This window comes from Leptinotarsa decemlineata, unplaced genomic scaffold (assembly GCF_025532065.1).
Source record: "Leptinotarsa decemlineata unplaced genomic scaffold, Ldec_3_MD MMD2_P_RNA_scaffold_4, whole genome shotgun sequence".
NCBI lineage: Eukaryota > Metazoa > Arthropoda > Insecta > Coleoptera > Chrysomelidae > Leptinotarsa > Leptinotarsa decemlineata.
Window position 1 is genome coordinate 2,427,840 of NW_027412531.1, and position 20,239 is coordinate 2,448,078.

At 36.4% G+C, this 20,239-nt stretch overlaps 1 protein-coding gene across 3 annotated transcripts in view; it reads left to right on the forward strand.

Annotated features, from left to right (window-relative positions):
* Tsc1 (tuberous sclerosis 1 protein hamartin) overlaps window positions 1-20,239 on the forward strand; it is a 135,633-nt gene that overhangs the window by 78,281 nt on the left and 37,113 nt on the right. For all 3 annotated transcript variants that reach the window (XM_074186658.1, XM_074186660.1, XM_074186659.1), the window contains 3 exons: window positions 6,784-7,012; window positions 10,888-11,073; window positions 11,244-11,619. In XM_074186658.1, the coding sequence (XP_074042759.1) occupies window positions 6,784-7,012; window positions 10,888-11,073; window positions 11,244-11,619 (791 nt within the window). The remainder of the gene's footprint in view (window positions 1-6,783; window positions 7,013-10,887; window positions 11,074-11,243; window positions 11,620-20,239) is intronic.

Sequence of the window (20,239 nt, forward strand, 5' to 3'; positions counted from 1 at the left end):
TGCCCTTGCAACTAAAGCGTACTACAATCTTGATGGAACTTTGCTGTGATTGAATATAGGTGTTTTTTTTTGTTTATATTTAGGTACACCTATACTTCAAATTATATTTTATACTGGGATATATCTTATTTTATTGCCATGACATGTGAACTTATATTCAAATTGTGTTGAATTATTTTCTATTGTTATATTTTATCTATTAGATATTGTGAACTTAGTTTTGCTCAAATTGTGTTTCTGCGTATTTGTGTTTTTGAATTGTTTTTTTTTTTCTTTTATTCTTTGAAGTGCTATATATACCTGATTTCTTAACAAGCTTTGTCAATAAGATTGTATTTTCTTGGACAATAAAGTATATGTCTATCTATCTATCTATCTATTAGTTGACATTCTTGAATGATAACTTGCACTATTCATCACGATCAGAGTTAGGTGGAATGGCATCTACCATTTGCCAAGAATTTTCTTCAACATCATCGTTAATGTCTTCATGGTAATAGCCAGAATGCTTTAGACCAGTCTTCTAAAAATGCTTGACGTGACCCTGTAATGTATTTGTCATGCCACATCTTTCCAATGGTATATCTTTCGTTAAAGCAAGTTTCGTCCAGATGATAAATCTTTCTATTCTCACGTCGTACACATTAACAATAATGATTTTTTTTTGGCAGAAAAAGCACATCTGCTACTCTAAGTATAATTTAGTTATAACAACACTGATAAGACGAAAGGGCTTTATCATCAATTCATAGTCTTCAGGCAATAATGTACCCAATTGAAGCACTATCAAATCCGATCGAATCATGACGTCATTTTGGTTTTGATATCAATAACAAACATATTGAATAGAAATAGTCCTGAATGGCATCCTTGCGGTAACCCTGAGCTGTGTTCTGAATCAAAATGTCCGATGTATCTCTTCTCAATCGTCAAAGAAGAGGAAAAACGAATGAAATATAAAATTTAGCGTCCGACCGAAAGTTCGGTTTCGGTCGAGTTTCGGCAAAAAACGGGTTCGGTTTAGTTTCGGTTTCGGCGGCAAACCTGTCGAAACTACGACCGAAACCGGAACTGCATTCGGGAATTCTCGCGCTGTGATCGATCGCGCGTTGAATTTCATACAAGGGACGACATTTTGCCGCGTCCACGTGCCTAATCGTGTCGTGACTCATGACTTACTTTGTGTTTATTAAATAAACATTAAGTACCTATTGTGATATTAGGTAAAAACTTAAATAAGTAATTTTATATTTAATATTTTTGTAAAATCATTAATAATATTCAAAAGGCCAAAACTAGAATATGGGTCCATTATATGGAATCCCATATACGTATGTATATGGGACTCAATACACATCAGCAATTGATAGAGTCCAATAGAAGTTTTAAAACTTTTTTACTTTTGGAATGACCGGAACTTATTCTCCAAGAAACTGTGATTACCTGATCTGCTATGCAGATTTGACTTTGTAGCCTTAGAAAAAAGAAGAAATCAGGCATCTGTTTTATTTCTCTACAGTGCGCATTATAAGTGTTACCCCCCTATCTAACTCGTTACTGGACTTATTATAGGAAAATCGCCGAGACACGTCGATTTTTAATTTCTACAATGTACATTTGAGTATGAACAGTTTATCCCCAATTTCCTCCCTTACTGGAGGGGAGCAACCCTTTCGAAAAATTCAAATAGCATGGGGTGGTGAGTGATAGCTCATTTGATAGGGGGTTTTATTCTCTATTCAACCATGCAAAGGAATTTAAATTTGATGCAGTAATTGAAGAGTTATGCTTGTTTAAGTAACGACAATTAAGGTGGCGCAATCACCCTCACAATTAAAAATTCAGCCCTGTATGATATCGGTTTTGGTTCATACGTCTAGTGAGACGTTTTTGTCATTTGCGTAGATATTAACTGCACGTTTTTGTAGATGTTTTTGGATGTTCAGGGATTACTGATCAATATAAGAAACTGATATCACGGAAAGCGTGCCAGTTTGTTCAACTGTTAGTTGGGCTTGATATTCATCTTCCCACAATGGTTGTACCACGTGCTTTAAATGAGAACTGCGAAGCGATTGTTATTTTTGGTGAGGCTCATCGCAATTATCATGAGGCTGTACGAATGTTCAATGAACGTTTTCCAGATCGCCGTATTGATAGACATTATTTCAAACAGCTGGTGGAAAAATTTTATGAGAACGGCAGTGTGCAAAATAAAACACGTTCTGGGCGATCAACTACAGCGAAAGATAAAAAAGTGGACATTATGAGCCAGTTTGTGAATAATCCGTCTTCATCGAGTAGAACTGTTGCCTTGAATTGTGAGGTTTCGCAGATGACGGTATTGAGAGTTCTAAAGAAAAATAAATTTCATCCCTACAAAATAAAAATGGTGCATGAACTGACGGACGATGATCCAGACCGCCGCGCCGTCTAGAATATTGTGAAATTGTCTCTAACAATATTTTGCAAAATCCCAGTTATTTTAAACACATTTGTTTCAGTGATGAGGCTACTTTTTTTTAAACGGTCACGTTCATAGACAAAATCTGAGGTACTTGTTCGATGAAAATCCTCGACTTTTTCGTGAAACTCATACCCAGTTTCCCCAAAAAGTTAATGTGTGGGCAGGAATACTGGGTGACCATAGCATAGGTCCGTTATTCATTGAGGAAGATCTGACTGGTGCCCTCTATTTGGAAATGCTGGAAACAGTTATAGATCCACTGATAGTGGCAACTGTCAAAAACAATTTAGAGGAATTTGACATGGACATTATTCTGTAACAAGATGGAGCTCCTCCTCATTTTGCAGTTGCTGTAAGGACTTATTTGAATACTGTTTATGCAGGACGATAGATCGGGCGCCGAGGATCTGTGGAATGGCCCCCAAGATCACCAGATCTAACATCTTTAGATTTCTTTCTATGGAGTTACCTAAAATCTAAAGTATACGAGACTCAGTGTTATTCCATTCAGGAGTTGCGTGCGCGGATTACGGAAGTGTGTGCAACAATTACTCGCAATACTTTGCAAAGCATCAGGACTGAAACTAAAAATAGACTATATTTTTGCCAGGAGGTCAACGGGGAACATTTTGAACATTTACTGTAAATAACAGAAAAAGTTAGTGATAGTTTAGTTGCCTTCCTGTTTGTGATGTAATTGTTTGCACGATTGAATAGAGAATAAAACCCCTATCAAATGAGCTATCACTCACCACCCCATGCTATTTGAATTTTTCAAAAGGGTAGCTCCCCTCCAGTAAGAGATGAAATTAGGGATGAACTGTTCATACTCAAATGTACATTGTAGAAATTAAAAATCGACGTGTCTCGGCGATTTTCCTTACAATAGTCCAGTAACGAGTTAGATAGGGGGGGTAACACTTATGATGCGCACTGTATAATCTATTGAATGGCAAATTGGATTGTCCTGTACTCTTATCAGAAATTGATATCTTTGTTCCAAGAATATCTTCTAGGCACATCAATACTTTTTTGTGCAAAAGGACATAAACTAACTTAATGTTGAAATCATCAATCAATCTGATATGTCGTAATGCGAACAAGCTCTCTACTAACATCGATATTTTTTGTTGCAGTATTTGTAAAATTAAAAATAAGTCTCGTGCGTACCTATAAGTCATTTATGTTTTTTATATCAAATAGTATTTATCTTATATCAAATAGTATTAATCCTTCAAATATGTTAGTTTTGCAACATAGTTGTTAGTTGGGCAATAAACTCTATTATTATTATTTTTTCACCGTAGTGTGCGCTGGTCAGGCCCTATGCCCCGAAGCCCCGATACATTCGGAAGGGCGCGCCAGCATTATCAACCAATTACCACTCCCCATACCGTGGGGTAAGTGATCATTGGGTCCGAGAATCATGTGCCCTGAGAGAATCTGTGCGGCTAAGATTTCTGTCTTAGTGCGGCAAGCCGATATGATTTTAAGATTCTAGAATAGAGAGGACATCATTCCACCAAGGACTCCAATAATCAGAACAACCATCTTGACAAAGTGATCTGGATAGAGTCTGCAGAGTTCGAAGAGAAAATCTCGATATTTTATCCGTTTCTCCTCCGCTTTTCTGACGATATTCGTCTCGCCAGGAGCTGAAAACTCCACGACAAATATCGTTTTGCTCTGGTGATCGAGAAGGACTACATCAGGCTTATTAGCTTGTATGAGCCTGAAGGTGGGGAACGAATAGTTCCAATAAATTCGGCACTTCTCGTTCCCCACAACGGATTCAATATCCCCCGGAGCGTAGGACAACACCGGTGTCTCGTCAATACCGTAAGAGTGCCGTAGAGGGTAATATAGCACTCTTAGGGCCGCGTTATGTCGATGGATATAGGCCGAGACCGCATATGCTGGACATGCTGATAGCAAGTGCATTAGGGTCTCGGGCGCCTCGCGGCAGGCCCTGCACCTTGTGTCAGGAACCTCTATACACATCACGCGACTGCGGCAGACTAAGATGTTGAAGACACCATCCTGGCAAGCCATGATGAACCCCTCAGTTTCCGACTTCAGCCCACTCGACCTGAGAAAAGCAAACGTCAGGCGCTTTCATAAGCCAAGATCTCCAATGTTATTGAAGAAGACCCCATGCAGTGACTTATCCTTGTGTCTCCGCAGAAGTAAGGTGATCTCTGCGGTTTTTATCTGCGCTTTTTGCTGAACGGGTTTCAACTCGGTGACAGAGTTGTAGTCACCTTGTTCAGATTCGAAAACTATACCGAGTTCATCAGCTGCTCGGGCAGCTGCCCTAAAGAGAAATGCTCCAATTCCTGCTCTCTCATGGTCACAGACCATGTAGAGAAAGGGATCCGAACTCCTGACGACTTTACAGGCTGTATCCAGTACCATTCTGTCATGTAGACACTCCAAACTCAAAAGTCCACGCCCTCCCTGTTGTCGAGGGAAATACAACCGTGGAACGGATGATTTGGGATGCAAACTCCTATATAGATGCATCATGTTTCGGGTTTTCACGTCGAGTTGATACAGCTCCTCCCGAGTCCACTTCACTACTCCAAACGAGTAAAGTAAGATTGGAACGGCAAGCATATTTGTTGCAGCAACTTTGTTCTTTCCCGACAGTTCTGATGACCAGATCTGTCGAAGTTTGTGCTGATACTTGCCGCGGAGAGAGTTTTTCACTGCTGTTGCCTCTTGTGAGTGGCGTTGTTTCACCCCGAGGTAAGTATACGTCTCTCCTGTATCCAGATGGTGTAGGATGCTTCCATCTACGAGCTGCACATCCTCTCCGTAGTTCCCGCATCGTCCTCTTTTGAGATGTACCATTGCACATTTGTCTATCCCGAATTTCATACCGATAGCATGCGTGTACTCTTCCACCACCCTCAAGGACTGATGGAGGTCCTTCTCTCCAGAGGCATAAAGTTTAAGATCATCCATATAAAACAGATGGGTGACCTTGTGCCTCCGGTTTCGGGGATGCCACAGTTATACCCTCGAGTATTTCTGAGCGCAACGTATAATGGCAATAGTGAGATGCAGTAGAGAAGGGGACTGAGGGAATCACCCTGAAATACACCCCTTCTGAAAGTGACCCACCCTGTGTGGACTCTTGCTTGACCAGATGTTATGGTGAAGCGAGTTCGCCAAAGTGGTATCAGTTGTTCATTGCATCTCACTATGTTATCGGGTACCGCAAGGCATCTGAGCAAATGCAAGATGAGCTCATGCGAAATTGTATCAAATGCCTAACGGTAATCGATCCAGGCCATAGAGAGGTTACGCTTATATTGTATCGAGTTCTGCGTTACACATCTATCGACGAGCAGGTTCTCTTTACATCCAGCGACTCATCTCTTCGATCCTCCTTATTACTATTATTATTATTACAAAAAGAATCTACACCTGCTCAAATAAACACCTCACCTATTTCAAGTATTTTTAAGGTACAATCAATATTTTTTCTTAAATAAGGGGTTGTTATGTTGATTTGTTGATTATCAATAAGTAAAAACGTCAAAGACTGCATAACGTTGTGATTTAAAGATAAAAAAATAAAGACTGGCTGATTATAATAACGTTTTCTTTATTTTTTCCTCAAAACATAATCCTTGTGAGGAAGTTTCTGTTTCGGCCGAAACTGTGATCGTTGCCGAAATTCGCAACTTTTAGGGCTTTACATATTCTACCAACACCACTCTATTGAAACTATGGCTCTGATTGTTGGAGTCCTTGGCGTAATGATGCCCCCCTACTCTGGAACCTTAATATAATACCAGTTTGCAGCAATTGGACAGAAATCTTGGCGAATTCGTTCATTGAGTCTTCTCAAGGCACACGATTCTCGAACCCAGTGATCACCTACCTCATTGGTGCACCCTTCGACTGTATCGAAGATTCAGGGAAAGGGCCTAACCAGCAGAACCTTCGTTAATAGAGGTCTTCAAAACATCTTTATTCAAACAATTACAAATCTTCAGTTGAGAATGGTGACTCCAGGAAAAATGTTTTATAACAATTTCCCAATCATAAAATTTCCAATATATTGTAAATTATGACGTTTAAAAATTGTCAGTGATTGGTCGAATGCACATTGAAGCTGTATGAACAATCATATCTAAAGGAAAATTCATACCACAGTTTGTCTTGTAGTAATTTAGTTGAAATGCATTTCAATTTTCTGATGAAAATATCATCTTCCTGTTTGATTTTTTTTTGATTACCTGATAATTGTTTTGTTATTGAAACGGGATTTCTTTCGTTTCTGTTCAAATGATTAAAATTTTCAGGTTACAAGTGCAACCCAGACCAGTTCAGATTTACCCAAGAGCAAACATTTACCACAACCTTCTAGTCCACAGTGTATAACAAGTCATGAATCAAAGATTTCTAATTTAAACCAAAGAAACGAATCTCCTGTTAGCCATGAAGATGATGAAGAAGTCCTAACCATGTTTGGTAGAAATAAATTAGACAGACCTTCAGAAAGTGATTCAACTTCTCAATGTTTAGAGGATGGTATGTACTGAAAATTTATAATTTGAGTTTAATAATTCTAGTAGTTTCGCCCCAGATTATGAGTCAAAAATGGTTTGATTTGATTTACCAAAATTAAATGTTCTGCATACTCCAACTATCAAGTTGATTAACGTTTTGGCAACTGAGTACCTTTCATCCAATGATGAAAACCAGTTTTTTCACGCACGGGCATTTCTCTGCCCAAGTTAGCTAGACTTCAATAAGATCTGGCTCAACATCTAAAACTTTTTTTTAAGGGATATAAATTTAATAAGAAGAAAGTAATATAAATCATGAAATTATGAAACAACAAAAATTAATTGGCGCTCCGGGGCGACTTCATTGATTCCAGTGGCGCATTTGCTTTTTCAGCTGCATGAAAACCCGGAAAGACCTGCAGCACCACTTCATCTAAAGATCTTGATTTTCCATTCGCAGTTAACTTCAATATCTTACGATGGTGTAGAGGCTAAGGACAATGTCTACGGCGCGAACGATCCAGGTTCGAATCTCATAACTATAAACTTTTTTTAATTAAAATCATGTGACTGGAACGTGACAAGGGGGCCGAGGGGTGATGCGGAGTCCCAAGGAGACCGAGTTTCATGCTTGAATCGCTACGATACTCGTTCCATCCTGCGTCGATTTCGATAACACTGATAGGTTAGCCCTGAAGTCGGCAACACCCCGACGTTTCCCCCTCACAGACACCGTCCCACATCCTCATTGACATTTGACAGTTGCACAGACATTGATCCGTATTGACAGACATCATAAAACCGGCAACTGCGCATACTGCATCGCATGACAACACCCATATGTCTAGTGTTTACAGTGTCCTTCTTCAACCAATAGATAGTTCAGCTAGTGACTCATAGGTGGCGCTAGGATTAGTGTTCACAGTGTCCTTCTGCAACCAATAGATAGTTCAGCTAGTGACTCATAGGTGGCGCCAGTGTGGTGTACTCGCGACGATGCATCTGGGTCACGTGACAATTTGGAGCGCTCTGATTGGTGTACTCGCGACGATGCGTCTGGGCCACGTGACAATTTGAAGCGCTCTGATTGGTCGCAAAATTGCCAGAATGAACCTCCATAAGAAAATACATGCGATTTTGATTTGGAACTCTCCTAGCCTATATACTGTCCTCTTTTTAGTAAAACAAAATGTAGGGTATCTCCAGAGGCTGCAATAAATTCAAGACATGGCTAGAACACTTAGTGACACAACTATCGTCAAATTTAAACCAATCTGTTTCATCTTTGACCAATGCGTAATAATGGCGAGATTCAACGCCAGAACCACAGTGAACAATGGCTGCATGAGGATTATAATAGTGGCCTGCTACATTGAAGTCTTCATCTATTTCGAACCTTTGTAAGAGTTTGGTGCTTCCGTCAGAGGTTGAGTCATATTTGAAGATCGTCGGTGTTATTATTAGATTGACTGGTGCCTCAGCTATACTTGTTTTCTCATAATAGTCAGTCAGTTTGGCGCATGTTTGGCAATACAACACAATTTAACAATAAGTTTTGCACAGATTGTTTATCAATTCATTACATTTATCTGATATATGAAAATGGATGTGAAACTTGACATGTATAGGTAATTTTTCATAGAGAAGGTTTTTAGGCTATCAATTTTTCTGTAACTCGCCACTTGATCGCGCTGTAGAACAATTTTTTGAAAGCACTGTTCTATAACGCTGCGCCCCTCCCGGGTTGAGTGCCCTGAAGTAAAAACTTCGCCCCACAACTAATTTGTGAGCAAAACTTGATACTCCACTCCATCCACCCCCGCTCTCCGAGCGGTCCTCAACTTACTGATGGGCACTTCAGCAAGATTGACATCTGACCTCTTTTGGTCGAAAGTCAGCCTTTAGGTACTTTTACTTTCTTATCGAATCGTTGTTTTATCTGACTATTCCTAACTGAATTTAAGCATGGGGGCCCCCAAAAACTAACCGGCGGCTTTGTGTTAATGCATCGAGCGTTTCTCAGTGCATCTAAGAAAAATTTTTAGAGTCGCGATCGCGGTCGAAGTGTTCTTCGCTGAACCTACCTGGAAGAGAGTGTATCTGGTTAGTGTTATACTTACCTAAGTCGCCTGACGGCGACTAACGGGGGCGGTCTCGGAATCTGGGGTCATCCATATTTAACGCATCGTGTAGATCGCGGAACGCTGGATTTGAGTGCGATCTGATTCTATCGAACGTGCTTTCTGCATGTTCTCTCATATACACTTCCACATATTGCGTGTCCAGGTCTAAGTCTCTGTATATAAATCTATTGGGTATATAATAAGGTGCCTTTACAGCGGCCCTTACGCTCGCATTCATAAACGATTGGATCTTCTTCCTGTATGTCTGCGCACACTGGCCCCAGGCAGTGCATGCATACAGTATTATTGGCATTAGAATCGTTCTGATCATTAGTAACTTGACTTTCAATGCCATGTTACTATTTCTTCCTATGATCGGCGCCATGCGTCGTCTGGCCTGTCTGGCCATTCCTATTCTCTGCTGTACGTGGGCCTGGAATGTTAGTTTTCTGTCTAGGATGACCCCAAGGTATGTCAGTGAACAGTATCGCCTGACTCTTGTCAGGGTTGATACTGATCTTCCACAGGATAGCCCACTCCTCTAATCTGTCTGCCTGTTGTTGTAGGTATCTCGTAACGAGTGCTTGACTCCTAGATCTCGCCAGCAGGGCCGTGTCGTCCGTAGAGTGCCAACTTGTTAAAGTTGTTCTCTGGCTTGGGCACGTCTGCCGTGTATACGGAGTAGAGGTGTGGTGAAAGGACTGCACTTTGCGGGACTCCTGCCTCCAATAGTCGAACTGTTGATAATTCGTCTCCTACTTTGCAGCGGCATCGCCTGTCAGCTAGAAAAGACTGAATTAATCTTACCATTGGATTTGAGTATCCAAAATCGCTCATCTTGGCCAGTAGCCCGTCATGCCAAACGTCAAACGCCTTGGAGACGTCTAAGAAGATAGCTCCGGTGTTGTATCCTTTGCCAAGGTTGAATCCTTCTGTCGCAAAGTCCACTACCCTCAGGATTTGTAGCTCTGTTGAGTGTTCTGATCTAAAACCGGATTGTTCGTTGGGGAGGATCCCTAAATCTCTAGTTTGTTCTTCCAGTTTCTTCAGGATGACACGCTCCGCCACTTTGCTTACGGGTGGCAGTAAGCTAATTGGCCGGTGGTTCGCTGGAAACAGGTGGTTCTTCTTGGACTTCGGTATGTGGATTACCGTTGCCTCTTTGAACGGGTACGGGAAGTGTTGCAATCTGAGTATAGCATTTATGATGTTGGTTATGGCTGCTATACCCTTTCGCGGCAGCACTTTCAGTGCTCGATTTGTTATATTGTCTGGGCCTGGTGCTTTCCGAGTGGCGCCTGCGTCTGCGTGCTCGACAGGGCTCTTATATGTTCCGCAGAAACGGCATAAGCGGTGTTGCCAATGTAAGATGTCAAAATTACTTACTTTGAGCTGCCGTAATACTCACATTTTCGCGCCCTTATTTAGTATTCCTCACAAAATCCTCACATTGTTCGGGGGGATCAATGCCCCTTGATCCCCCCCTGGCTAGGGCCTCGTTTGGGTGTGCTCCGAAAACCAAAGAATACTCTTAATGATTTTAATGCGGTCATTTCCTCCAAACCGAAAAAAATTGAAGGCTAGAAGGTTATTTGCTCTCATAGTACTGCTAAATAACAGTTAAGAAGTGGAAATTTAACGATGAAATTTTGAGGCCTGGCGGAATTTTTATTGATAATGGTCAGTTTTTCATATTTTACCTGAAAGTATTTGATTCTGTAATTATTTTACAAATTATTTCAACATTTGAGTACACTTACCATGATTTTTTTAGTTTCCGATGATAAATTAGGAGATGAAGAAGAACACGGGTCACCTTGTACCGCTGGGGGTCTCCATATGCCAAACTCTAAATCAATAAATAAATTTTCAAAGCGTGTTCGGCGATTACGGCACCATAGTCAGTGTAATCCCGAACTCGATAAAATGGAAATTTCTACCGGCAGCAGTCCAGGAAATAGTAAGTATAAGTCAACTTCCTTATCACTTTCGAAAATAATAATTTGAGTTCTGGACTATTAAACAATTGAGTGAGTGTAGTATTTCAAATCCGCTCACATGAGGAATGATTCGCTCTCATTTTTTCGCATCAGTTCAAATTATCTAATAGCTTTTTTCTTACTGTTTAAGGTATTTCTTTTCCCAGCAGTACAACTGTGAGGCGTGCGGTGTCATGTCCTGAGATGAAAAAAAGTCCTGTTAATCCAACAAAAGACAATATTAGTAGACCATTAGATGAAACTGATGAAGAAAATTCTGAGGAAAAACTTGAGGGTGATTTCGAAAATGTTAATGGATTGAACTTACCTGAAATTAGGCTTCGTGAAAACCTGAATTCTTGTGCAACGCAAACTGAAAATTTCTGGCCGTATGAGCATTTGTTCCTGGGTGTTTTCCCATCTTTAGAGAATAATGAAATCAAAAGTAGTTCAGATTCGAGTCCAGCGCCATTTACCGTTTCTGATGACCGAATACTTCCTTCTTCTATTTATGATATTTTAGATAGGTGAGTTTTGAAATAATTGTTTCATTATATTTATATGCATATTTATATACAGGGTGTAACTGAATAAGTGTAAAACATTCAAGAAGGTGATTCCTCATCGAAAAAAAGATAGGATCTTTCATATAAAGAAATTTAATTGGAGCATCCCTTGTTAAGATACAGCCCCTTAAAGGGGGTACATGGAATTTGTATAACAATTTTTTTTACAAGCACTGAAAAAGTTACAATATTGAAATAAACCTGACGTTTTGTACTACCAAAAAGACACTTAGCCAGTAATTTATTTGGTTTACCCCATGGTTGTAGGGGTGGAAAACGCAACCCCTAAAATTTATTTCCAATGTAACTTTTTGTCTTATTATTTGTTTACCATTTGAAAATTTATTTCCGATAGCCTGTTTCATTCTAAACATAAAATATCTCTTGGGTTTTTTGCCCAAATTAAACCAGTTCGCAGCAAAAAATTATTTTACGAACAACTGCAGAGATACATCGTCATAAATGCGAACTGGATTTATTGTTATTTTGTAGTTAGTATGTACCTGCATTAAACGGTTAAAGGGTAATAAATAAAACTAATTTATTAATAACAAAATACACAACATGTAGAAATCATAGTAAATGTTCAATATGTCTACCTTCAGACATTACGCATGCGTCTAGACGTCAGCGCATTGAGCCACGTATTCGCTCAAATATTCCTGGAGTCTCTCTGATTACCCTGCACGCATCGATGATGCGGTTTCTTAAGTCCTCTACATGGCGAACAGAAGTACGATAAACCAAATGCTGTAAATGGCCCCAAATAGAAAAATCGAGAGGGTTGAGATCCGGGGATCGAACGGGTCGGTTCTGTGGTCCTCCTCGACCTATCCACTGATTTGCATATGTTTCAGTTAAATGCTGACGTGCTACTTGACTAAAATGGGCGGGAGCCCCATCATGCATAAAAAACATATCCCTTCTGACGCCCAAAGGAACTTCCTCCAGCAGTACTGGATGCACTTCTCTTAAAAATTTAACGTACGCCTTACCATTTAATAGGAGAGGTAGAAAATGAGGCCCAATTAAATCATCCCCAATAACTTCGAGCCACACTTTAAGAGAAAACTCTTCTTGATGGTTAGTTTCGACAATAGCGTGAGGGTTTTCATCAGCCCTATATGCTAATTATGAAAATTAATAATCTTGTCCCGAGAAAAACTACATTCGTCTGTGAATTCTATCGTCTTCAGAAAGTCACAATTTCTTCTAATCATTTCCAGCATCCAATTGCAAAATTCAAGACGGTTCGGAAATTCTCGCGGTAACAGTGCCTGTACTAGTTGCAGATGGTAAGGGTATAATAATAATAATATTTTATTGGTTCTTCTGGATCATAACTCGATGATATAGAACAAGTCAGTGTAATATGATATAAATAAACTTATATATATATACACCTCAGTTACACCTCTCGAAGCGAAGCAGTAACTCGTCTTGATAATGCCATCTGAGATGATGGTGAAACATCGACTATCGAATAGTACACAACGGATGAACACCCGGAAAAACAACACATCATATTCTACCATCCGTGAAAACTTACATTGAAATATATATATATATATATATATATATATATATATATATATATTGTTATGGTAAGTTTTTTATAAGATTATTCTGTTTTCAAAGTTAAAGATTTTCATATTTTAATAAGTTGAAAGTTTGCATTTATTTTAGTAGTTAAAAGTTAAAAGTTTGTATTTATTTTGATAGTTCGATGTTAAAAGTTTTTCATATTATTATTAATTTGATGTTAAAAGTTCACATATTTTGTTAGTTCAGTGTTGAAAGTTTGTGAAAATCAAAGTTATTCTTAGATGTTTAATTTTATTAGAAAGCCAGATACTTTACCTTTATTCAAATTCTTATCTGTATAATTTGGAGTAATGTTCATGCCCAGATCAGGCAAAGTTGTGACTTATCAGTATTAGAGTATTTCAGATCATTTCCAAACAGTACAACTAACCAGAAGCCATCAATCATCGGGATAAATACAACGAAAACAGTAAAGACATTAATACAACATAATAACATACAATAAAACAGATTTACACTACAAATTAATAACAAAAATTCAATTAACACTGACATTAGGAATTTTATCTGAAAAATGATAAGAACACTCAGTACATGATTTGGATGCAACTAAAGAGTAGCCAATCAGATTGATAAATTGAAAAGGAGGTGTTAACTTCTGAAAAATGATGAATTTTGGATTCAAAATTAGAAAAATTCAAAACAAAATGTGATGAAATGTAATCAAAATTAATCATTATTAGTATTAGTGAAAATTGGGTAACAGAAATCGTAAATATAATATGTGTGAACAGTGAAAAGTGTCAAAATTGAAGAAATTTCAAAATTATTGTGAGGAAGAGCAGCAGGCAGGAAAATTTTGTCTGGTTGCCAGGGGTGAATCAATAGGAGGAGGAGAGAAGCTTTTGAATTGTCCAGACGCGAATTTTTTTGAAGAGCTGTTAGAAATAAAAAGGGAAAAGAAAGAGAAAAGGCCGTTTTGCATGTTCTTATCAATATAAATCCATCAATAGGAGCCAGAGTATAAATAATAATAACGAGAAAGGATACTTACTGGAGATTTTAGAGTGTCTGGAAGAATTCAAAATTCCAATCAGGGGAAAACCAATCCAGGGAAGCTGTACCAGTTTTGAGGTATTACAATATCATTTATAATTCCCAATCCATAAGAAGAATACATTTTTGAAAATCTTGAACAATTCATAACCTCCAAATCGAATCAAAAGTTTTCCAGTCACAAGGAACTTTCAGTGTGAAAATCACAACTTCTGAACTTTTATTTATCAACGAACTTCATCATTTTATTTACAAGAACTATTATTGGATTTAATATTAGGAAAATTCGAAAAATTCACTGACATTTAGCACAGATATTTTTAGAATCGTTTCCCATGCACGAATCACAGACATCTTAAGTTTTCAAGTAACTAATTTGCCGTTACACGTAAATTTAACTGTACGGAACACAATTCTAAGAATATTTTTGTTTCAAATTTAACATTTACTGGAACATTTCTTAGCATAAGGTATTTTGGCGCAGTTTTAGGGTAATTTAAGTTTGGTTTGACAAAACATTTACAAAAATTTGACATTCATTATATTTTTTTTTAACTTTGAGACAAAGTTTTATTTTCAAAAACACAGACATACAAAATTTTATTCATAACACCTGAGAAAGAGAGCTGCATGAGCTTCGATTGAGCTGAGCAACCTTGAAGAAAAATGATGAATTTTGGATTCAAAATTAGAAAAATTCAAAACAAAATGTGATGAAATGTAATCAAAATTAATCATTATTAGTATTAGTGAAAATTGGGTAACAGAAATCGTAAATATAATATGTGTGAACAGTGAAAAGTGTCAAAATTGAAGAAATTTCAAAATTATTGTGAGGAAGAGCAGCAGGCTCTTTAACTTTGAGACAAAGTTTTATTTTCAAAAACACAGACATACAAAATTTTATTCATAACACCTGAGAAAGAGAGCTGCATGAGCTTCGATTGAGCTGAGCAACCTTGAAGAATAGAGGTAAGATTTAGAGGTAAGGACAGGTATCTGCCGGAGCACTAAGAATTTTGATATCACAAAAAATTTTCAAGTTATTTGAACTATCAGAATAACAATCAAGAATCAAATTAATTAAATTTTAAATACTCTTCTAATGTTATATTTTTATAACAATATATATATATATATATATATATATATATATATATATATATATATATATATATATATATATATATACAGTGTGACCCATTTAAAATGGAACCACCCCTGTAGAATGTGCATTTTTCAATCAATCTCAATTTTTTTTATTGAAATATTAAGCATGAAAAACTGTATCTTGACACTAACTTTCACAATTTTAGTTTCATTTCCAAGGCACTCTATGGTTTTTTTTTGTTTATCAAAAAACGGCAAAAGTTTATTAGGCAATTTTTGTTTTCAAATTTGACTACACCACTGGATTCGTAGTCGTTATAAATCAAAACTGTCAAATTTTCATTAAAAAATATTTGTTAACAACGAAGTTACAACAACTTCAATTTTGGAAACAAAGTATTTGTTTGTAATTTTTATTCAGATTATAGACATATTTGAGATCTGACAACACTGTCATCACCAAGTAGAACACCAGTGAATTTGTACAGTGAAAATCCGAAGTCAACAGCTCAATGCGTTCTACAGTTATAACTCCTGAAAATATGGTAATGTGAGAGATTTGTGGTGCAAGCGTTTTGTAATAAAAATCTGACTACGCCACTGGATTTGTGGATAATATTCCCTTAAAATCATTCATTTGAGTGTAGGTTACGAGAAGTGTATTCTAGAATAACAGAAAATTAAAAATTCATTTTCAAGTTATGCAGTACTTAGTACATTCTTCCGCATAGCCGCTAAAATCAAATTGATTTAAAGCATGGAAATCATTTATTCAATAATAAAACAGAGAGCAGGACAAAAATTGTTCCCTGTAAATTCTTCATAACTCAGCTAAAACAATATTTTAGAGGAGATATCAATAATTTGAGGAAGCTGAACTCATTATGCAAAGGTTTTATAATAAATCAACAGTAGGCTGTGATTTTGACAGTTAATCATAAATAAAATAATAGTTGTTAGTTACGTGCATTTAATAATGGCTTTGCAATTATCATTAGAAGAAAGAATTGAAATTGTGAGAATTTCTGGGGACAATTATCATAGTGAAAGAGAAGCAGCTAGGATATTTAATCACAGACATCCAAATCGACTTCCCATTGACAGAAGCACCGTCAGTAAAATTAACAAAACATTTAAAGAAACCGGTGCAGTCAGCAAACATATTTTAAAAAATAATCACCGAAGAAGAAATTTAAACGAAGGTGCTGTTTTAGATTATTTTAGAACCCACCCAAACAGAAGTTTACGAGTCGCCAGTTTGGATTTAAACTTACCGAGAGAGACTATTCGACGATGTCTTAAACAAAACAAAATGAGAGCATTTAAACCTAAATTTCTTCACTCTTTAAAGGCAGGTGATGAAGTGAAACGTATGGAATTTTGTTTGTGGGCACAAGGCGAGTACCTGAATACAAGAAATTTTTTAAACTGCATAATGTTCAGTGATGAAGCTTCTTTCAGCACCAATGGGGTAGTTTCATCGCAAAATGCTCAGTATTGGGCTACGGAAAATCCGCACTGGATCATAAATTGTAAAAGTCAATATTCCGAAAAAGTTAACGTTTGATGTGGTATAGTACAAAATAGAATAATAGGTCCATATTTTTTTGATGGAAACATAAACGAGCAAAATTTTTTGGAATTTCTAAATAACCAATTATCGGACGAAATAGATTAAATGCCTCTTGCGGAACAAGTAAATTTATATTTTCAGCTCGACGGCTGTTCCGTGCACAATTCGAGGATTGTTAAAGAGTGGCTAAATAACCAGTTTCCAAATCATTGGATAGGACGAGGTAGTGACTTAATTGAATGGCCACCTAGATCGCCTGATCTAACAATATTAGACTTTTTTCTGTGGGGTATCCTGACACAAAAAGTATACAGAACAAGACCAACGAATCGAGCTGAACTCATGCAAAGGATACGACAAGCTTGTGCCGAAATTACAGTTCAACAAATAAGAAATAGTGTAAACAATATTCGGAAGAGATACAATAAATGTATTGAACTTAATGGAGGTTTGGTAGAAGCCACAAAAATTTGAATGTTTAGTTTTAAATCAATGTTTATTTTAGTATCAGTTTTTTCTTAATGGCAATTAATTGTTGAATAAATACTTTGAAACTTGTTTGTATACATTTTGTTTTCATCAGCTATAGAAGAAGGTAGAGTAAGTTCAGAATCTCATAAAATGTGATTTTCCAGGTGCGCTGTTACAAAAGTACTATTATTTATTATTGGGAAACTTCCAAAAAGCTTACAAGTATGACCATTAATACTTCAAGATTCTATCAAGATTTGGTAAAAGCGCAATTGGGAGATTCCATGACATGAGATTCTGAACTTGGTCTACTACTGCGTAACTTGAAAATGAACTTTTAATTTTCTGTTATTCAATTATTCAATTTTTATTTTAATTTTCACTTCTCGTAACCTACACTCAAATGAATTATTTTAAGGGAATATTATCCACAAATCCAGTGGCGTAGTCAGATTTTTATTACAAAACGCTTGCACCACAAATCTCTCACATTACCATATTTTCAGGAGTTATAACTGTAGAACGCATTGAGCTGTTGACTTCGGATTTTCACTGTACAAATTCACTGGTGTTCTACTTGGTGATGACAGTGTTGTCAAATCTCAAATATGTCTATAATCTGAATAAAAATTACAAACAAATACTTTGTTTCCAAAATTGAAGTTGTTGTAACTTCGTTGTTAACAAATATTTTTTAATGAAAATTTGACAGATTTGATTTATAACGACTACGAATCCAGGTCAATATATTCAGTCCTATATATATATATATATATATATATATATATATATATATATATATATATATATATATATATATATATATATATATATATATATATATATATATATATATATATATATATATATATTATATATATATATATATATATATATATATATATATATATATATATATATATATATATATATATATATATATATATATATATATATATATATATATATATATATATATATATATATATATATATAGGATATGAACAGTTATGTAAAATCATATATTAAAACTTATAACTAGGTAAAATTATAATATATTCACATCCCTAGATGACAATCTCAATTCTTCAGTTATATTGATAAGTCTTTTATAAAGTCTTCAATGGAGTAATAGGCTTTATCAATCAGAAAGTTTTTTAGGAATGGTTTAAATTTTCTTGGTGACATTTTTCTAACATGATTTGGCAATTTGTTAAATAGCCTGATACCCATGAAAATTGGACTTGATTCTGATCTAGCCAGTCTATGATTTGGTATTTCTAACAATGTTGAATTTCTTGTGCAGTAATTATTTTTGTTTAAGAAGGTGAAAGGTCGCTAATCCGATTTTACAGAAATCAACAGCTGGTACATATAAATGCATGGGAGAGTTAATATTCTTGAAACTTTGAATAGATCTCTGCAGCTAGTATGTCTATTTACACTCTGAATGTTTCTGTCAGCTCTCTTCTGTAAAATAAATACCCTTTGTGCCTCACGTGATAGGCCCCAAGCTACTATACTATATGAGATTGTTGAGTGTAATTGGGCATGATAGTACATGAGTACCACCGACTTATCTATAATTTTACTGAGTTGATAGATACAGTAACACATAGGCGTTATTTTTTTACATATTTCATTAATATGTTGATTCCATTTACAATCTTCAGTGAGAGTGAGTCCTAGAAATTTTATTGAATTCACCTGTTTCATTAAACCGTGCTGTGATTTTAACAGTAAACTGTGATCATGACCATTTGGGGCATAACTAAATCACAGGAAGGATGATTTTTTATCATTGCAGATTAATTTATTGCTAGAAAACCAATCCTGGGCTTTTAAAATTTCCCTGTGAGCCAGGTCTACTGTGGATGTAACATTCTTACCACTAACCAGTAGTGTAGGGTCATCCGCATACATTACAAAATTTCCTTCAAAGTCATTGATATAAATTATATAAAGTAGAGGTCCCAAAATAGAGCCTTGTGGTACTCCAATAGTATACTTTAAACGTTTAGATTGATACTGATCTATATCAACGTATTATGTTCGATTTTGGAGATAACTTTCAAACCATCTACGTGAGTTTCCCCTGAAACCATACTTTTCCAATTTGTTAAGTAGAATTCTGTGGTCTACTTAGATCTAAGAAAATACCCAGAGTTCGATTACCCATATCTAGACTATTATATAGCTCTTTTAGTAGTTTTATTATAGCTGGTGTTGTTGAACGTCCCTTTCTAAAACCAAATTGATTTTCATTGAATAGCTTATGAAGATCAAAGAATGGAACAACTGAATTGACACCCATTTTTCATAAACCTTTGCAAAAGCACTTGGGACAGTGATGGGCCTATAATTTTCAACTTGGGTTTTATTTCCATTTTTATGTATAGGTTTTATTTTTCCAATTTTTAAGCTATCTTGGTAAATACCTTCTTCCAACGAGCAGTTGATGGCAAAAGTTAGTGGGCCTGCAATAAATGACGAACACTTTTTTAAAAGATTGGGACTTATTTCATCGTTACCAGTAGATTCAGAGGCTTTTAGGTTTTTGATTATATCATTTATTTCTGGTTCTGTTGTTGGTTTAAATGAAAAAGTAAGTAAGTAAGAGTAAGAGTTGTTTCTTTAAAATTCGAAATACCGTCATATGATCAACATTTAGCTGGAGAGCAATCTTTCTAGTACTGGTAGTAGATTGTTCTTCAATCAAATTGAGTACTGCTTCCTCAAGCTGTGGTGTTCGTACTTTTCGATGGCGACCACAATCCTGCGTCCTTTTGTCGAATGAACCATATTCTTGTAATCGTTGATGAATTC